The sequence below is a fragment of the Brienomyrus brachyistius genome, chromosome 6 (assembly GCF_023856365.1).
Source record: "Brienomyrus brachyistius isolate T26 chromosome 6, BBRACH_0.4, whole genome shotgun sequence".
NCBI classification, from domain to species: Eukaryota; Metazoa; Chordata; class Actinopteri; order Osteoglossiformes; family Mormyridae; genus Brienomyrus; species Brienomyrus brachyistius.
In genome coordinates this window covers 18,401,012-18,421,453 of record NC_064538.1, presented here as the reverse complement: position 1 = coordinate 18,421,453, position 20,442 = coordinate 18,401,012, and the positions used below count along the sequence as shown (strand labels likewise).

General features: G+C 42.3%; 1 protein-coding gene across 15 annotated transcripts in view; it reads right to left on the bottom strand.

The window, feature by feature from the left end:
• dlg2 (discs, large homolog 2 (Drosophila)) overlaps positions 1–20,442 on the bottom strand; it is a 214,765-nt gene that overhangs the window by 6,718 nt on the left and 187,605 nt on the right. For 14 of the 15 annotated variants that reach the window (XM_049017487.1, XM_049017488.1, XM_049017492.1 and 11 more), the window contains 4 exons: positions 19,731–19,845; positions 5,887–6,063; positions 5,188–5,263; positions 2,532–2,631 (listed from right to left, as the gene is read on the bottom strand). In XM_049017487.1, coding sequence (XP_048873444.1) covers positions 2,532–2,631; positions 5,188–5,263; positions 5,887–6,063; positions 19,731–19,845 — 468 coding nt within the window. Of the gene's footprint in view, positions 1–1,960; positions 2,007–2,531; positions 2,632–5,187; positions 5,264–5,886; positions 6,064–19,730; positions 19,846–20,442 lie in introns of all 15 variants that reach the window. The other variant, XM_049017503.1, reaches the window with a different exon arrangement.

The following is a 20,442-nucleotide window of genomic DNA, read 5'->3' as shown; positions in this document are numbered from 1 at the left end:
GATTGTTGTACTGGACCTCAGTCTTTCTGCGATCAGACATCCCAGATGTTGGGGATACTGTCTGGCCGAAAAGAGTGTATCTGGGCTCGGTGTCATTGATCTAAGTGCAACCCAGCAAGTGTTCCTGCTGACCAGCGCCTCCATTCTCCCCAGTGGTTGGTGAGGGCTGGGCAGGTAGTGGCGGGGATGGGGTACCGGGGATGGGGTACCGTGGTCGCGGTGCTTCTTGAGTAGGGCAGGTTCCCGGGATCTGTGCCGGGTGGCATGTTTTGAGTCAGCGGAACCCATCTGAACAAACAGGCTCCCTTAACCCTGTTCACCAGGATCCAATTAATCACTCCAGAGAAGTGGACGCTTTCTACTGCAAAGGACCACTTTGTAAGCAGAAAAAAAATACAGTTGTACAGCTTCTGCACTAACTTGGTTCTTCCACAAAACAGCATGTAAAGAAAGAAAAAAAGGCATGAGAGTGTCATGAAATCGTGGTCATTTGGAGAGAAACTGGAGATGAAAAAGTCCCATAAAATCTCAGGATCTCTTAGAGAAAAAAAGAGCTATTCTACCAAACCATCACACTGACTGATTCTGATTTGTAAATAGAACAAGCGCTGTTACAGTTATTTAATGTGGCACAGTAAAAATCCCCAAAATCCCCACTGGGTCTTCAGCAAAAACTGAACTGCCAACAAAAATACAGTTCAGTGGTATATTTAAGGACCGAACGCTGGCACAAAGATATTCTCATTCATGGTTAAAACTGATTTTAATTACTTCCCAGTCAGCAGCCAAAATGATGTACTGTGACACAATATGAGAATAACACCCTTCCCGTCATGTGTGTTATCATGAGGTCTGCAGCATTACGATTTAAAAAGAAAAAAGAAAAAAGAAGAACATTCTGGAAACCACAGTTACCTGGCAACTTGAAGGCAAAATAGACATACTGGCTGTGTGGAGTCTTGATATAACCTCCCCCCCCCCCCCCCCCCATCCTTTATGCCTCAAAAAAGCTCTTCCTCACTGCCTGGCGTTTGTGCTTCTGCCAGGCTTGGCCGTCTGTGCAGAGACAGTCACATCACTATGGTGACAGCCCTGGGCATCTCGGACTGCCACACTCGTTGTGTGGATCTCGCCAGACACACTGATCAAAAATGTGGACGGTCGGCAACCTGTGAAAGTGCAGGTTTCAGGCAGCGAATCCTTTGCATCAGTCAACACATGCAGTCGAAACAAAAATGAACAAAAATTTATAAACCAGGCGCGACGTGCTCTGTACCGACGACGCTCCCGCCACTTGGGTCTGGGATTCGGCGAAGGAGCACGGCCCTGCGAATGAGACGGCAGAACCTGGCGTGTCTGGCATCTTATAAAAGGAAAGCGGCATGCAGATGGCACACTGTGAGACAGAGAGCCCCCTCAGCGCCCTCTGCAGGCGCTAATGAGCGGATCGCCGTTCTATTACTTCTTGCGCCAGAGCTGCATGGAATCGGGTGACAATCTCTACGCCGTCTCATGCGAGCTTTCCTTTTATTGCGATGTCGCAACACAGAACATTCCCTTTTCTGCGTGAGGGGACAAATAAGTTACGGTAGGAAAGCATTCAGAGGGGACATTTTTTTAAAAAAAACGTCTGCAAAGTGGCACTGTAGTAAAGGTGCTTTTGCGTTTTTTTTTTGTTTTTTTTTCCCGGGTCATGCATCATTTTTTAAAAGAAAGGAAAAGAAAGGGAATAAACGAAATAGGTGTAAACCAGTGAGACGAATAAGAGAAGACAGACCTGGGGACAACCAAGTGCGGGGAGCAGACAGACAGGTCATCTATCCGGGCATGCCGACAGACCCTCGAGAACGGGTGGTTGTTAAGACGTAACGGAACGAGGGGAGGGACCGTGAATCAGACAGTGTGAGCAAATCAAATGTGGGAGGGAGATTACAGGTGGGACCATTCCTGACAAACTTACTCAGTGCCTTTGACCCGTACCCGTCGTCACCTATCCCCGGGATGTCCTACATGGCCGTCCCCAGAGAGCGGAGAGAGGGAGAGAGAGAGGGTGGGAATAACCGCGGGAGAGGAAGGAAGAGGTCAGTGAGGTTAGAGGGGAGCGCGGACCGGGCCGGGGGGGGCCGGGGGGAGAAGGTCATCCAAGGAGCCTGCGACGGTCCGGGAGCGGCCTGCCACATGTGCCGAAACCTGATGCCAGGCCAGCGTGAGGACCCTCTGTGAGCCCACCTGCCCTCCCGACTGTCTGTCACATAGCTAGGAGACCAGACTGGGGCAGCCCTGCCCTTGGCTGGCGTTTAGCGGCTCCTGCGAGGAGGAGGAGAGGAGGCCACCTGGAGGCTGTGGCGTCGGCAGCAGACACGTGTGGCAAGCGCATCCCCAACCTTCATTTCCTGGACCCGGATCTGACAGAGCACAGCGGCTCCCAGAAGCACCTACAACCGTGCTGGTGTGTGTCGGGGTCGGCCTGTGTCTCTACACTGTGTGCGTGTGTGTGCGTGTTTGTGTGTGACCTGCGGAGGTCTACTTACTTTCAGAGTCACTGGCATCCTGCTCACCCATCTCCTTGTTCTTGTAGAATGGGAATTTTCGTGAAAAGATGAAGTTCTTTTTACGCTTGTCATTGAATGACTGCGAAGGAGAAAAGGCATGGGGCAAACAGGGATGTCTAATTGTTGCCACACTCATGCTGACAAAACAGCTAGTTGCAGAGGTGGAAGGAACAGCAGTGATCATCCGTAAGAGTGACAGAATCCTCCCATTCCCAATGGATGGTGGAACGACACCAACTTAGAAACCGCACAAAAGGTGTTATCAAATTAATTTGGGTACTGAGTCAAATACACTTTGCTGACAGACGGATGGTCACTGCTGCTCGTACCACAATCGCACAGGACGTGGTCTAGAACAGTGGTTAAAATGATAAATAATAATGATGAGGCTGGATGGGGATTAAAATCAAGCAAAACAACACAAGTCGGCCACATTCCATGTAGCAAAGGAAACCGGAGCAGCATGCAGCGGAAACAGAAGGGAAAAACAAGCAAAGAGAATACAAATACAACCAATGTCAAGCATGCAGGTTACAGGGGACCATTCGATGGGATCCGATGAATGACCAGTGGAATCTGTGAAACTGGAAACCGCGGCTGCGATTCGGTTTGTTAGGCGAGTGAAGTGTGGTGACGTCTGTCAAATGTCTCGATAAATATATCAGTTAATCAAGTATGTTTAGAAATGCAACACACCAGCTTGGATCCTGCCTTTTCAGTTTGGTAACAGGAAAAATGCAGTTGTGTGAACCCTAAAAAACCAGCATCTCCAGCAGGAAGTTCTGAATGAAACACACCATGGACATGGCGATTAAACATAGGGTTTGTGTGTAATGCATGTAAACTGGAGTTTCTGGAAAGAAAAGTTTTTTTTTTTTTTACATAATTTGTTTAAACATACTTTCCATGTTAGTCCCTTTAGCTGCAAATTGTGAGAAGAGGTCATTTAAATCTCATAGTAACTACAATACTCTCCGGAATAAGAGGGTACTGAAATCTGGGGCACCTTACATCCAGATCAATAAGTAATAGTTATTTTCTTGGAAGCAAAACTGTTAACAAAAGTATTTTCTTGAGTACTTAGTTTTAGATACACTTTTGTAGTTTCCTGTCAAATGCTTAATGTCAAAGGACAGCAGAGGATTAGTTATTGTCATATACTCTCCAATATGAACTAATATGACTATATTTCAGGCAAATGCAAACATGTACAAATGCAGTTACAGGAACATTAATGTGATCAGCTCATGAAAAAAATCCTGGTTAATGATCACTAACTGTAAACCTTATCAGGTACATTAATGCCTCCACTCTAGGTTGACTGCAAACACGCTGACCTTTGGGAACTTGCACTGTCAGATATCATACACTATCGAGTGCCATGATGTCATTATGGTATATTAGCCGTCTGAGCAGAGGCTTATGTACATTCATGCCCAAATACTGTCCAAGAAATATAAAATAATGTCAAAATCTGAAATAAAACACGTCACCAACATTCCCAAACAGATTGCCAATTATATATTTATATATAACTAAAAAAAAAAAAAAAAAAAAAAACAGATTTTGCAGATACCTTCAAGATACCCAGAGATACACCTTAGGATTGCTAGAGCAGAAATGACTGGGTTTATATTATGCTTACTTTGATATTTCAGTATTTATTCTGTAAGACATTTTTGCTTAATATAGGTAACTTGGATGACAACACAGCAGAAGTTGTACAGAACTAGTGGAGTCAGCACCTGTGAAGGTTTTCATTAAAGCAAGTTCAGCATTAAAGTCATTAATACAGCCCTTTGTCTGACTGCATGGATGACATTTCTAAGCAAACCAGAGAGGCCTGCTCTTAGCGGACTAGACGATTCCTTAATTCATAGGTATTAAAACCAACATGTGACAATGGAAAGTTGGACGCCTCTTATCTTTTGATGCTCTTTTCTTTAGGTAAATTAAGTAAAAGCATTAAACACTAAACTATGCAAAACTCCACCAGCCCAAACTGATGCATTTTGCTTCCTGTTACTTGCATGCGGGTTAAGAGCTGTTGCTCCAAAAGGCCAGCGTAAAGGTAGCCAAAGAGACACATAATTATTTTTTTAAATAAAATAATTACTTAATACATAATGGCCTAGATTGATAATCTGGTCTTCTGTCAGAAAGTTTTAAACAGCAGTTATCATCGCAGGAAGCTTGACTTGGATTCAAGGGCCCTAGGAATAGGCCTGGTTTCGTGCCGCCTGGACAGGAAATCAGACTAGCCAGAAGGTGAGGAGGGCTGATCACAGACGGCAAACCTCCTTTGCTTGAAAGCTTGAAAGTACTGTGCTCTGTTACGTGCAAGATGTTAGCATGTTAGCATAAAGCTACCAAAGTCTGGCCGCCACAGGAGTGTGTTCAGAATGCTTCTGCGAGGAAATAAAACTACATTTAACAGGCAATTTCAAGCCCAAAGCAATTATTTTACACCAGCTTTGGCTGAGTCACTCCTGTGGACGACTGATTATTTTGCGTCTCACTAATAACCAGTTTTCAAGGTGCAATCTTTCAGTACTTGTATAGTTAGGTAAATTAAGTAACCAGAAGCCTCCCTTATCCCACCAACGGTCGCCGAATGTCTGAGTTCGACACTTACCGGTTTGGAATCCAGTGTTCCCAGTTTGGAGTTGAACTTCACCGTCTTAAGGCGTGCTCGTTCCTTTCTCTCCACCCTGCAGAGCGGCAGCAAAGACCACCACTCCACATGAGACTCATCAGCTGGCATGGAAACTATCTTCTATCCGTGTTCATATTCCTCACATATTTTGAGATCTTTACAACCATGCATCCCTCTTCTATATCGGCAGGCAGCCAGTCTATTCCAGCAAGCATTTACATTCATGTAGCAGGCGTTTTTATTCAGAGTGAGATGCAATTGAGGAAGCAGGGTCAGGTCAGACAGTCCCTGGAGCTGTTGGGGTTAGGTGCATCTCTCAGGGACTCAACTGTAAAATTACTCTGGCAAGTCTGGGATTTGAACTGGTGACCTTTCGATCACAGCCACAGCATTCCTAAACCCACTGAGCCATCCCCCAAAAGTGGAAGCCTGGTAAATACATACTTTGTGTATATACTGCATAATAGCTTGTTTATTAAGACATCATTACTTTCCAGAATCATATTTTTAATGTAAGTGCTTATTGCATTTTCTTTAAAGTGTATAAATATACATGAATATAATCGCGACCCATCTGAAAGGTATTTAAAGGTACGGTGTGATGTTCTGCGATAAGCACCAACAGCCCCATGTCCAAGGTAAGCAAACATCTGCCAAGAGATTCAGATGGCTGCCTACCTTCTCTTGCTGGGAATAACGCCCATCTCCTCGCTGTCCCCATCTGGTGTGACCCTCCTGGCCTGCCACCACTCGTCATCGGAGGCGTTGATGACGTGGAGGATATCTCCATAGCGAAAGCTGAGGCCTTGACTGGGCAGCCCGCTGTCCTTAGCCTTCTCATAGTCAAAGAGAGCCCTGCCACACGAAACACAAGAAAAGGAAATTACCGGAATCAGTCTCTCCCTGCCAAGCCAACTCAAGACGGCTCGTTGTCATGGCAGCCAATGGACCACTGGGCCACGGGACGGCAGCTCCCGGTCACTATAACAACACTGGGAAGATGTGCACATACAAGAGGATGGGAGCAAGGTGTCACAAGTGGCCTCCTTAACCACGCACCCGTGGAAGAACAGAGCACCTTCCCCATGGCAACAGCAGCGGTGTTTCCTGTAAAGCAGAGGATGGCGGGTCCCACCGACAGACTGTCAGCAGAGGGCATGATCGCCTTGTCATCTTGCATCATTTTGCATTCACTAATGCATTCAGGGCTGCTCGCTAGGGGAACAGGCTTATGTAATTCAGTTATAAGCTAAGGCTGAAGCAGGAAAGCCCAACAGGCACTCTACTCAAGTGGAAAAGCGACAATTAACCCCAATAATGCGGGATCACAATCAAATAATAATAAATCTGATCACATTGAAGAGAATTACCTTTTCTGACAATGGCACTGGTAAAAAGATGAAATTTGGGAAATGTCAAACCTGTACCTGAAAACACTTTGTGGAAGTACTCAGTTATTACTGAAGTACAAATCATGAACAAATAAAGTCTACTTGAGATAAGATACATCACAATTCATTAATGATGAACAAACATGATATCAGTATTTCGCTTATGCATGTTATGCATTATTTGTTCCTTCAGTAGTTCCTTCAGCAGTTTGTAAAGGTTTACAGAACGAACAGATATAGCAACAAATATAGTAACTGCTTCAGATAAAAGTTACATCATTAATTCAGCAATTATTAACAGACAAGAGATCAGTATTTCACTTGTGTTATTCATTACTTGTTCCTTCAGTAGTTCACAAAGGTTTACAGGATTAACAGATACAGTAAGAAATATAGTAACTAATGGAGATGATGAATCGTGACGATTTAACGATTAATTAACATGAGATCAGTACATAAGTAAGACTTAGTTTGTGGTTAATTAACACATAAGTAATAGCGTACTGCTGTATTTGTACCCTGCCAAGTAACGTTGTATGGTAGAGTGCTAATATTTATTATATTTGGGCAAAATTTGTTATAAGCCACTGCATGTACAGAAAAACTATAAACGAAATATCAGTATAGCCGAAGGGGCACGGATATTACTGGCCAGGCATGCAAACAACGCCGAGTAAGAGGCTGAAGTTCAATCTCATGCAGCTCAACTGCACAGGGTGTGCTGTAAACACAGCAGGGTAATCAGGAAACATTTTAAACCTCTGCTGTAACCTGTGAGTGATACGCATGTAACACAAGAGCAGGAGTGAAAATATGTGGGAGCACAGCAGGGGGGATAGAAACCGAAATAACGCAATGCTAAGTAAGTGTCGTGAAAGCGAATTCACAAGTTAGCAAACGGCAGTGTGATGTACACGTTTAATTAATCAATAGCCCGCCATCCCACGGCGTATCTCTCAATAAACTTGTCGACGATGTGATCTCGCACTCATCTACACCATCCGCTGCCGCATATGTTATTTTTAAATCAGTGAAAGTGAACCGTGATGTAATGGACCCTGTGTGCACCGATATCGGGAGGCCACCCGCCCAGTCCCAGAAAGAGATCCGGAATGCAGGCTCTGTTCGAGGTGCCATCATTCCGGAAAAGAGCTATTTAACTTGCCACATATTATCCCCTTGGACAAACATGAATTAATTTAATTATTCTTGTTTTGAAAGCATTCCAGTTGCGCAATAATGCTTGTGACTTTTCATTTAACTTGCAGCCATTGTGCATAAAGTATAACTAGGAAGGAAATTACAACTAATTATTGTTTTATTTCATGCTTAAACCAAACCTTTAAAAACGAGGGATGTAATAAATATAGAGAACTGTAACTGAACACATGCTGGCTTTTTTCAGTAGCAAGGCATAATGACAATCAAACGCATATTGTTAACTCATACATGCGGGCAGTAATGTCTCTAATCTACTCTTTTGTTAATTCTGATAACATCAGAGTGGCTAACAGTAGCTATTTTTTAATGTACTATGTATGAATAAAAGGGTAGAATTGTCATTAATGTTAATTTTTAAATGAAGATTTGTAAATTTAGGCCTATCCCACAACCGTAGGAATGATAGGAAAGAAAATATTTAAAAGATACATTTAGAAATGAACAAGGGCATGGATAATGACTCACAAAATTTAATCCCGAACGTCAAGTTCAGTTTTCCGCTGATATGTACAGCTGAAAACCGCAACAGGTACATAAATAAAGTGGAGTCTTAATCGGTTGAGCACAAACCATTTATCTCAGCTAAATTTTGTCGACATTGAGTCGAGGAATAACATGGCTGAGTATTATCGACATCGACCCAGGAACTGACACAGCTGAAGCATCACCTCTGGAATGCTGTGACTTAGATGCCTTTTTAAGCAATTTACATTTCTATTTAATTTCTATAGTTTTTTCCCCCTCAAACAACCAGAGCTTTCAGTAAAGCACAGAGGATCTTCGTGGAAAAATGACAAACAACCCCGCAAACAGCTCTGCTTTGGGGTCTCCAAGGTGACCAAACGTGTGCTGGCATCGTCCTTGCAGGCAGGATGGAAGGGCATTGTAATAAACGGCAGACCCCAAAAGTAAGACGTACTCGATGTACAGAATCATCACTGCACATCTCACACACTTTCCCATCACATTTAGTTATGAAGCAGAAAGCACAGGAAGACGTCTGCCATAACAACAACGGCAAAAGTCTGTGGAAAGTCGGAGAGGGGAGGAAAAGATAAAGGAACCCGTTTGAATAATTACAATAACTCAATTGCCAGAGGGATAATTCTGTCTAAATAGACTTTCATACTTTATTAGCAATTATTAACAGACTGAATTTTAAGGGAAAACAACATTCTGGTGCTCGGTTCAAATCAACACAGCTGAGCTGCAGTGAGGAAATTGGGTACTAAATCAGTGGCCGATTGGAGTATAAAAAAAAACAGTATTGCCCTAGATACACATACACACATACACACACCTACACACACAACCCAGGGTACTGCCAAATAAAGGGAACCAGAAGCCATTTTCATCCTGAGAAGGGAGACACTGTTTTCTTGACGCTTACCTTCCCGGTTAGTAGCTGATGTTAAAAATGGCTGGCAGGTACTGAATGACGAAGGCCCAACAGCTATCCTGGGGGGGGGGCAGGCCAGTGCCCCCCGTGCCTGCCTGTATCATCATGATGTGCATGTAAATGTATGTAGGATTACAAAAACCACAAACATATGATGTCACGCAAGGTGCAAACAGAAAAACGGAAACACAACATAACTCTTCCTTTGTGACACTGAAGGTAGGCAGCATTATTTGCAGGAATCCAAAAATAATGGCACTTTCCTAAGTAAAAAATTATTAAAATAATTGGCGATGCTTTACATCATAATGCTTTTATATTGCATTCATAAAACGTTCGGTACACCTTCATAATGTATTCATTAAGTATTCATAAAACATTCAAAAACGTATTACATAAATATATAATAAGAACAAACATAATTGTATGATCATGTAACGTTTGGTATTAATGTATATTAAAGCTGTTAAGGGATGTTAATGTGTACTTTCATGTTTCTTATGAATGTTCTATGAATGCATTATGAAGGTGCACCAAATGTTCTATGAATGCATTATGAAGGTGGACTTAATGTAAAGCTGTAAACCAAACAATTAAACTATGCTTTTACAAGCATGTATATCTGTAACAAAAAATGTATTTAAAAATGACTCAGTAAATGCATATGTTACTTCTCCAGAGTAGCTTTAGTCCATTCTCACATCCGCCTTGACTTCATCTCCTGTTTTCCTCTCCCGTTTCTGTAATTGAAGCGAACTGGGCCGCAATTATCCCAAGACTGCTCAGATCAAGTTTAGTTTAGAAAGATGAACGGCATATAAAAGAGGCGTAGGAATGGGGGGGCTCTCTGTCTCTCTCTCTGCTACTCCCTTCCCTGCCCACTGGTGCCGTTTAGCCCACAGAATCTCAGCCACAATTGCGTTAAGGGAAATTATACCTCGTCAGGCGGAGCAGGAAGCCTGAGAGATCCAGGCCTCCAGGAAGTCAAATAACACTGCAGCTGAGTCACACACACAAAGCATCCTTTATTTTGTGCCACCGGAAAGAAAATAAAGGCATTACGGGTTTCATTGCTTTTTGGTTTCCATCATATTCCACTCAATGCTTTCCTATTTACTCCAAATGAATTACAAAGAGATTCTTTTTTTTGTTAGCTATTCAGAGTTAGATATGAAGGCTAGCTGGGGCAAGTCAAAATTCCTAAAGGTTTTCAGCCACTTTCGAAAATGTGCCATGCATTGGCCCTCCTACACAACAATAAACATGGCAAGAAGCTCCTAATCTGGGTCCTTACTCCACCGCTGGCATTTTCCTGATGCGCTTTAGCCAGATTTTTAGCTTTGGGGGATGGAACGCTTGCATGAGGAAGCCCTGTGCTGCATATATTGTATGGGGGCCCTTGTGAAAGGCAGAGCTGTGTAGGTGGAAGACAGTTGGTGTGGGCAGGTAAGAAGCTGACATCTCGGTAAGAAGCTCAAGGAACGGCTTCTCTCCCTCACCCTCCTCCTCCTGAGACAGCTTTCAAACCTCCACGCTGCACATCTTGTATGCTCTCCGATTGGCTGCAGTCTAGGACTGGCCTATTAACAGCATCCTTGCATTGACTTTTTACTGGAAATTTTTATGAGAGCTCGAGGTGGTTCCCAGTAGTGATAGCAGAAAACAGGGTTTGAAACCTGCAGTGGGTCTGACTATGGTGCACTGTCAATCAATCTGGGTTAACCAAACACCAACTAACAAAGTAGCTAAGAACATGTGGGTTGAACCATTCGATGACTTACAGTGGGATGTTAATTCCACCCACATGCCATCAATCATCTTTGACAGTAGACACAAAGTGGACTGGTGAGGGAACATAGGAGAGACTAGGGATTGAAGAGATATGACCTCGCAATGTACAAGATGGCCATTCTGTCTAAATTTCACATCTTCCCTTCCACTATCTGTCAAAGATACATTCACAAAATGGCAGGAAGCACAGCTCTCCTTGTGAATGACTATGAGAGAGACCGTATTAGTCAACCCGGATGAATGATGTCCATTTCTGCACTGGTGTGTGCAATCACTCGCCATCACCATGACAACGTAATGTTTTTGGAAAGATGCCCTTTTGATGCAGACGGTGAGGTGCGTCAGTCAGATTTACAGAGAGGCACATGGCCTCTTTGTTCCTGGGACGCCGCATGTCCAAGGAAAGGAAACTGTAAGCTAAATATGCCACGGAGAAATTCTCTACTTACCAGAAAGCAAGCAAATAACACGCTTTCTGATTGATAAACCAAACATCCATCTTTTGCTCATCTGTATCTATTTCATACGTCCACGAACTCTGCTTATTATCAATTCACAGACGCAGTCAGAGATTCATTATTGCAGGTTTCATTACTTAAAAGATCCAGATTCATATTTGATTTCCAAGGTAGATGTATAACTACACCGAGTCACTCTGTATTTTCTTCCATTCAAATTTTTGTTAAAAAATAACAAAAGTCTGTAAACAGTTGCTTTACATACGTCGGTGTGTCCCAAACAGACATCAGCAAGGTTTGAAAATCACAAATCATGAAACAGTCTGAAAGGTATAAATCAATTTTCATTCCCATTACTAGCTAGATTGCCGCTGCCCTTGGAGAAAGCAAACATTATTAATGTAGATCAATATTTTGGACCAAATCTTGTTTTTTTCTATTACTCAGAAAGTCATGCTAATTCCTTCTTGCAACAGGATGACTCATGCATCAGGTGGCTGAAGCAATTTCTGGTTTCTTTGTGATAGGGTGGACCCAGAGATACTCAGAGGCCGATATCAGAGGAACAAGATGACAGGCACACTGGAGAAAAAGAGGCATTCTGGCAGAATTAGTGCAACCAGCTCACCTTCTGTTAAAAGGACATACAGTCACACAGTTTCTCCTACGCCTGTTAGACTGTGTGCCGCCCTTACAGTAACCCCCATTACAAGGCCTATCACACCAATGCAGTCATTACAAAAACTACCAGCTTACTCTACAAGAAACTTCTTCATGCAGAAGGGATATAGGGGCTCAGTGTTATTATTTTGCTACCAGGATGAAAACACTATGCTCATTTACACGGAACAATCCAAAAAATGCACATCTAGGCAATTTTCAAGGGCAATCAGCTCAGAATTCTACAGTCAAATTTTGGGGTAAATGAGCTGTATCGAATGTCACTGGAAAACTCATTAGCTGTTATTTTCAGTGACACACTCATGCAGGAACAGTTCCTGATATCCCTTCTTCTGGGGCACTCATCATCCATATCGCACCAACCCTTCTCCTCAAATAATTCAACCCCATTGACTCAAATAACTCAACCAGACAATGACTGCCTCAATGTTTAGAGAGAAGCCTAGAAATAAATAATCATTGGTCAGTTGTTCAAAAAGTTGAATGAGGATCAGAATGATCCCGATTTGGAAATCCCATGTTTTGCTATCCAGGATCAGGTAATCCATCTTATTTCGATGTAGGTTTTTCAAAGCAAAATTCTATTGGATCACCCTGATCCAGATGCAAACTTTTCAAGAGAACCAAATCTGGATTACCAGTGTTCCAAGTCGGACGACATATTACAATATAAGCTGCTATGTAAAAAACTAAAATAGCCATGTGGGGTCACTTTAAGTGCTGTTATACGAAGAGACAGACTTACAGCACAACAAAATAATACAAACATCCCCCTCTGTTTTCAATTTATTTTAACCAGTCAGATTCCTCATCTGATCAACATTAAATAAATAAAAACAAATATACATTATTCACAAATACATTGGGAACATTTTGAACACGCGTTTTAAATCATAAAAAGGCTAAATGTTCAATAGTTAACAATTATAAGGGATGTAATTATTAGAAACTACTTTTCATTGGTTCATCTCTGATCATTGTGTTTTTTGATTGGTTCCTCTTTGATGATTGAGTCTTTACAATTAATATATACATTGATGAATGGCAGTTAAAATTAAATATTTTTCGTTTGATAATGACATCTGTTTGAGGGATTATTTTATGGCAACAAAATCCCTTTCTTCACTTTGTGTACCGAATGGCTTAATAACTAGCCTCATATCTGCTTTATCATTGTAATGGTTCAAGTGCAAAATATGTCATGATATAAATGTTTTATTTTTTGGATAGTGTTAAAGTTTTATTACATTTTGTTCATGAAATCTACCTTAAATCCACCCTTATGCTGGAATCAGGGAAATCCAGATTTTTTGGATCAAGGGCATCCCAATCCTACAAAAAAAAAAAACTGACCAAAACATGCTCAAGGATTGATCCAGATCAAAATAAAAACTAGATTATGGGATCTAATCCAATTTCAGAATCTCTTTTTTCCTTTCGAACAACCTGTTTTCAAGATTTGATCCAATCCGATATCAGGAATCCGATCAGATTACTTCTGAACAACTGGGCCCAGGACCTGACGTAACATCTCCGGCATGGACCTAGACAGACTCTCTGGCCATAACGCTCACATCCTCATACCCATCGTACCCAAAGATGTCTAGTCGCCTTGGCACAGAAAGCGAGTGCCCGCCGCTCACCGCCCTATCTGCCGCAGGAACTGTGAAAGACACAGGGGTTGGCATGGTAACCATTTGCAGTGTAGAACATTCACTGAGCCCAGAATGCTTGCATCATTCTGAACTCAGAACACTATGACAGGCATAAAAAAAATACTACAGCCATTCTGAAAATCCCAGTGATGCTTCATAACTTCACAGCTCTAATGCAGTGTGTGCAGAATTTCACAAACAAAAAGTCAATGAGGGAGGGAATAAACTTGCAAAACAAAAAGAACCAATTTCCAAAAATGTTTAATTGACCACTAGAATATTGCTGCTAGAACAAGCAGACACCGTGAGTTCAATTAAAAACAAAAAAATTAATGGTTAGCCTTGAAATACTGGATATATCTTTATATTCATAATGAAATGCATTATTACAAAATTATTTTATTCTACACATAAATGCTGATTGAATTGAAGCAGGCAGTACACTGTAATGCTTAACATCTGCTAACGTGACCAATTCATTAGCCTGTTTATTGTAGGACCAGCTAACCCACATGATAGTAAAGCCAGTGTTTAGAGTGGGAGGTTGTGGTGTTCTGAACAGAGATCCATGACAGGAGCACACTTGCAGAGCTTCAGTGTCACTTGACATCTGTAACATTTTTCCTAAAGAATAATTTGAGTCCAGGAAGCGACCTTACTGAGGCTAACATAGGAAGAACTGCCAAGCTTCATGCTAACTGCAGCGGATTTCACTATAAACTATAACCAACTGTGGCACTTGGGTGCTGTACAAATCACACCTGAGAAATGCAATCACAATGCTGATTTTTTATGGCATTTATCCTAAAGACTATCTGTCCCAGTACATGTTAAACTCTGAAAGACCAGCCTGTGATCTGAACAGTTAAAGATGCATTTTGTTGTTTTCATAACAATTATGGAATCAGATAATTCGACGCAAGACCTTTGTCAGCTCTCTCCAAAAGAGCTTGCTTTTGGAAACTCAGGCTGACACAATACTGGTCTGGCAAAAGTATGCTCCCGCACTCACGCACCTTGTGTGTGTTTGGCTCTTGAGTTGAGCCATGGAGTCAGTGTAAATCTCCGAGACATCTAGCAGTCTGGCACATTGCTGAAGCACATAGATCTGGGTACAATTACTGATCTGCTGTTAACACTTCTTTGGTAAATCATAATGTAAACGTGGAGAGACACCCATTCAAGCAAAAAAAAAGAAAAATAGAGCTATGAAACATTGTTAGGCGGGATCACAGGATCTGAGCAGCTGGTTCTTGACATTGGGACTTTCCACATCAATCTGTCTTTCTAGACCAAAGCATTGGAGCTTGTCTGGTGTGACCAACTAAATCTGGATCTTGGGTCACCAGGAGTTAATCATCCCACTGGACCGATAACCTCTGGAGGACAAGCCACAGGCAGATATAATCATGATATGCATTTCTAGCCGAGGTTCCTCAATCCTGATGAGATGCTTCTAGTGGATAGATATCGTTAATGTAGGACCTGCCCTTCGATTTCAGTTTAACTTGCTCATGAATGGAGATGACTGGCGGCTAATTCAGGCCAATGCTCGGGAAACGAACATGGTAATTGGGTTTGTTCCAGGACATCGCTGGCGCCAGCCCAGGGTGTGGAACACGGGCTCGGACTGATGTAACGAAAGACAGTGTCGGCTAATGGTGGGGTCTGACAGCTGGGGACGGACTCTCTGGCATGACTGATGCTATCCAAATGATACCTGACAGCTCGCCGGACTGAGGCGGTGATACAAGCACATTCTCCACCGCGAGGCCGCGCCTAAAAATAGCAGCGGGAACAGACAACAGGAAGACGTCCATAAGGACTGAATAATCATCCAGGCCTCATATCAGCCTTCAAACACACAAATTTACATCTGCTGTTAATTATGTTGATGCATTTTTTTAAGTAAGAATCAGCTGTGATAAATATTGCAATAATTACCATCACAATTTTCCCACAAATAATATTAATTCATTCAACTTCTGATCCTTTAAAAAAAACAGTCAACATTTTTTTCAGCGATTTTTAGACCTGAGCATGTTCAGATTGGGAAAATAAACTGGAACCAAACCGTTATAATTTAAACGTCAAAAGGAACTCATCTTCTCTATATCTTTGGCTTGACGTCTGACAGCTCCAATCAAAAGTGATTTCTTAAAACTATCCACAGTTGCTGACAGTAAAAAGATGCACTCTCACACCCAAGGCAACTGTGGACTTGAAACACCGAAAACATGTTTTGATTGGAAGCATTTCAATAGGTTTTAAGGTGCTATTAATAATGTCTGGTTTCAGATCGGCAGTCGTCAGATGGAGGGAGCTCTCGGACGGCAGCATGGGAAACAAAGGCGTCACCTGAGTTTACGAGTCTAATTGAGCTCCACCCATGGTCATACTTTCGGTGAAATAACGGCAGCATCTACCACAGTACTGTCAAAAAAAAATAAATGCCGAACAATGCCTGCGTTTGTCAGCGTTACCCAGTATCGCCAAAACCAGCAGAACCATTAGGACGCTTGAAAATGGAGAGGCAGGAAGTGTGTCAGCAGAGACCGGGCATCGTGGGAGAGGAGGTGCCAGGCACATCGTTCTGTGCACATCTGAGGTGTTGAGTCACCTTCCTCGGGTTCAGATCCCACCTTCCTCTGCTGGCCTGCACTGTAATTCCATTCTGTGCAATACAATCATGCAATCTTAATAAAAATTACACGTCAAACTTCATGACAACTTGTAATCTCTGGGACTGTATTTAAAAGACAACACAAAAGACCGGAGAGATATTTTTGAATCTGTGCACCTGGACTCGTCTCTAAAGACTCAAGAACTAGAATATGGTGATTCATGTTTCAAACTTAGTTTATGCTTGAGTGCTCCCCCCCCCCCCCCCCACCCATGTTCACAAAAGTAAGTGTGCTGGTCCACAGAAAGGGGTTAGCATCAATAAGTGCAGCAAATCATACTGTGTCCTCGCTCTGCATATGAGAAGATCGCCGTGGAAAGCTGGACGTGGCATGATGTGGTGTCTCACTTCGAAAGGATTCACGCAAGAATTAAATCCATGGATTACCAGCGATCTGTTTTGTTTGAACGTTTATATTACTTTACAGCGCATTCGGGAAGCAAAGATGTTGCCATTTTTGGTGTCAGGATTATTGTTAATCAGGATTAGTTCAGCATCGATCTGTAGGTATAATAACTGCCAAAAAAAATAAAGAAAATAAATGGCTGTGCTACAACAATGACTGCAAATTTTGCCTTTTTCTCCCCATTATATCCGAACCAAGAAAAACAAATCTCTGTGCTACTGGCACCCATCGGTCAATCTCAAGCACCGCAGTTTAGGTAAACAGAGATCAGGAACGGCAAGTACAGAGCAGAGAACTAGTTGAACTGTGAAGGTGAGCCACTGGCTACAACCCCAGGTTCAACAGTGTGCACCTATAACCCAAATGCTGAATGAATCAGCTTAATTTGTGCTTGGGGAAAAAAAATCTGCTTCTGGTTTCCATTGCAGATATCTTAGCTTTACCACAGTGGACTCTTACTGAAAGCCATGTCTGCCAAATTGTCAGCTTCTCCTACTGTAAAAACGTAGAACATACCCCTCGGAACATTTGCGTTTTTCTCAAACTAATGGGCCATTAATGACGGCCCTCCAATTTCACAAGGCACCTGAGCTGGAGTATGTTGAAAGTCGCCGACGGGATTAATTTGCCGCAAAGGCATGGGAGGTAGCATTCCGCGTGTCACTGCGCTTGTTGTAAGTGACCCAGAAAATATTAGCGTTTGTGAAATAACTACTGCAGATGGCCTACAATATGGCCGATGTAGAATTCTGCTTTTATGGGGATAATTATCGCAGCAGTGTTGTCGTTTAGGCTGCCTCTGCATACGAATGCATTGATGCTAGACATGGCTAGCTCCAGAGTATCATAGAAGGTATGGGTGTTGCCGTCGTTAAATCTGAGAGGGACGCGTCCCCCTCACATTTCATAATTATTCGTTTGGACCCCCCCTACGTTTAACATAAAATATTAGTATACCAGTGTATCCCAACCACATTAAAAATGCTTCTGATGCCCCTGATAGATATTTAGCATAACATCTACAAATAAATGAGGTGCTGGGATAACCACTGTGTTCTGTTCTCCAGGATCTACACTTGAGTCAATGAGCTTTTGCTGTCCGTGGTGCTGAAACACATCCATGCCCTGCACTCGTGCTGAAATACAAGTAATAATAGATGCATCAAATGTAAACTCAGAAACCTAGACCACTGATAGCTGTCAGACCCCTTGCGGTGTAGAGGATAACTAAGAGATGACTATATTATATTGTTATTTTTATTCAATGATGCGTGAGGACCAATGCACTTATCTTTATGACACCGAAAGACGTTTGAGTGAGAAGACAAAGACATTAAGCACAATTCGATATTATATACATTACCCTCCAAAAAGCTGACAGTATTATATAAAACATTATGCAGTGTTACGTAATGCAAAGGTATTAAATGCTGTTCACCACAAATCTGGACGAATGTCAGTATCGCAAATAAACAACCCCATGTTTTATGGATGCAGGATTAGCAAGATTTCCAATAAAAACTGCTAAATGTGATATTATTTATGTTTGTATATAACACGGCATGGTCAGTGACTGACCTATAAAATATTATGGGAGTTAGCATCCAAATGCAGTGAATAAACATACATAGGACATTCTATATAAATAGTATCATACCTTACGTAATAAGGGAACAATTAATAAGCTATTTTTAATTAAATTAAAATAGAGTGACGATTCACATTATTCGGCACTTTTTCAAAATGAATTTATCATGCATTCTTAGAACAATAAGTAGCAAACATGTAAGTATAACTTAACATGTCTTATATTATATTACAGGCAAACATTTTCAGATTATACAACTGTAATGTTTGTTATAAAATTATATCAAAACTGTCATGTCTTCATTGATTGTGTTATGAATGCAATGTTTTAAAGAATGTTAAAGAACATTTGTTTAGTAATGTCAAGGCGATACAGATACATGATGAAGGAGCACATGTTAAACACCACTAAAAATCAAAAGCTAACCATGACAAACTATTAATAGAAATGAACTACAATATTTACTTTGGAAATGAGGCACGGCTGTTTTTCCATAAGAAAGCTTTCCTCATAATGCAATACTGGACATATTCTGCACGTATTTCGTATTAATCAGCCTGTGGCTGTTCCCCATATACCACGATGGCTTTTGCACTGATGAAGTTCTCCCTGTGTACAAACATATTTCCTGCTGCTGCCTCCGGAGGCAGTTTAATTGAGAAGACACTTGAAATCTTCAGGACAGCAGCTCAAAGCATGCCTTTTTGTGTCTTTTTGGAGGAAGAGAAACCAGGCACAAATATGCTGGTGTCATCACACATTCGCGGGACAGTTTTTGAGGGCTTTTAGCAGGGCGTTTATTATGGAGAGCTCTTGGTAGAACATGCTGTTCCAGCCCATCCGGAAAACCGAGAGGGCCGAGATTAACAAAGGCATGGAAGGACTCACTGGTGACAGATGAGTGAAGAGGACCAGAGGCTCGGATGGGGTGGGATGTGTGTGTATGTGTGTCTGCCTGCCTACTGTTACCCCCCCCCCCCCCCCCCAAGAACTTCCGCATATTGAACAGACCATCAGATCCTTGCTGACAACGAAGATCCTTGAGCTACCCAACTCTGAGAAAAGTTAGCCTGCCTCAGCAAACACTTGAGCCCCAACAAACCCAAATGTTGACCACCAACAGCCTGAATTAAAGAGAAACAAAGTCAAGATAAACAGTTATCATTTCAGAAACACAAGAGTTGGGCCTTGAATTGTTTCTGCGCCGGCAGCCCTTCAGAGACACCAAACGCGTTGAGCAGCACCTCACCTGACGTAGAGCGAGCGTTTCTGGTTGGTTCTCAGAGAACCCGACCCGGAGCTCATGCTGTGGTTCATCATCTGCTCCCGTAGGTCATGGATCTTGGCTTCAAAGCGTCCGTACTCTGCAGGAGAGATTGAAAAGAGAGACCACAGGTCAAAGGCAGCCACAACGACCTTCAGAAAGACACCCCTGGGCAGGGGGTAGATGCGGAACTCGACAATAAAAAGGGAAAAAAAACAGACCTGAGTGGAGAGATACCATGCTGGGGAGGGGGTGGGTTGTGGTCTTTCTTGATTATAGTTTTCAAACTATTCAGCTATTCACTTAAAGGAAACGGGTAGCATTCTGAGCACTTGAGAAGATTCCTGAGATAAGCCACTCATATGCCACTCAACTCCAGAATAAATCACTGCGGTGGATATTTCATGCCTGTACATGGTGTTTTGGGCCGAAAAAACCCCCCTCAGCTTGATCGCTAAATGGAAAAGGGGCCGTGTTCAGTGTTATCCAGACACCACAAATCAGGCTCTCCCCACAATGCCAGTACTAAGGCTTTTCAGGATAAGAACAATATGGTAAACAGCAGGGACAGCAGCACCCAACAAAATAACAAAAGCTTGGCAAAGATGCCAGTATATTTTTAGTTGGAGAACAGAAAGTACGTACTTGCACGCAAGATATAACCTAAGGGATATCAGAGTAGAAAAGACAGCTGAAG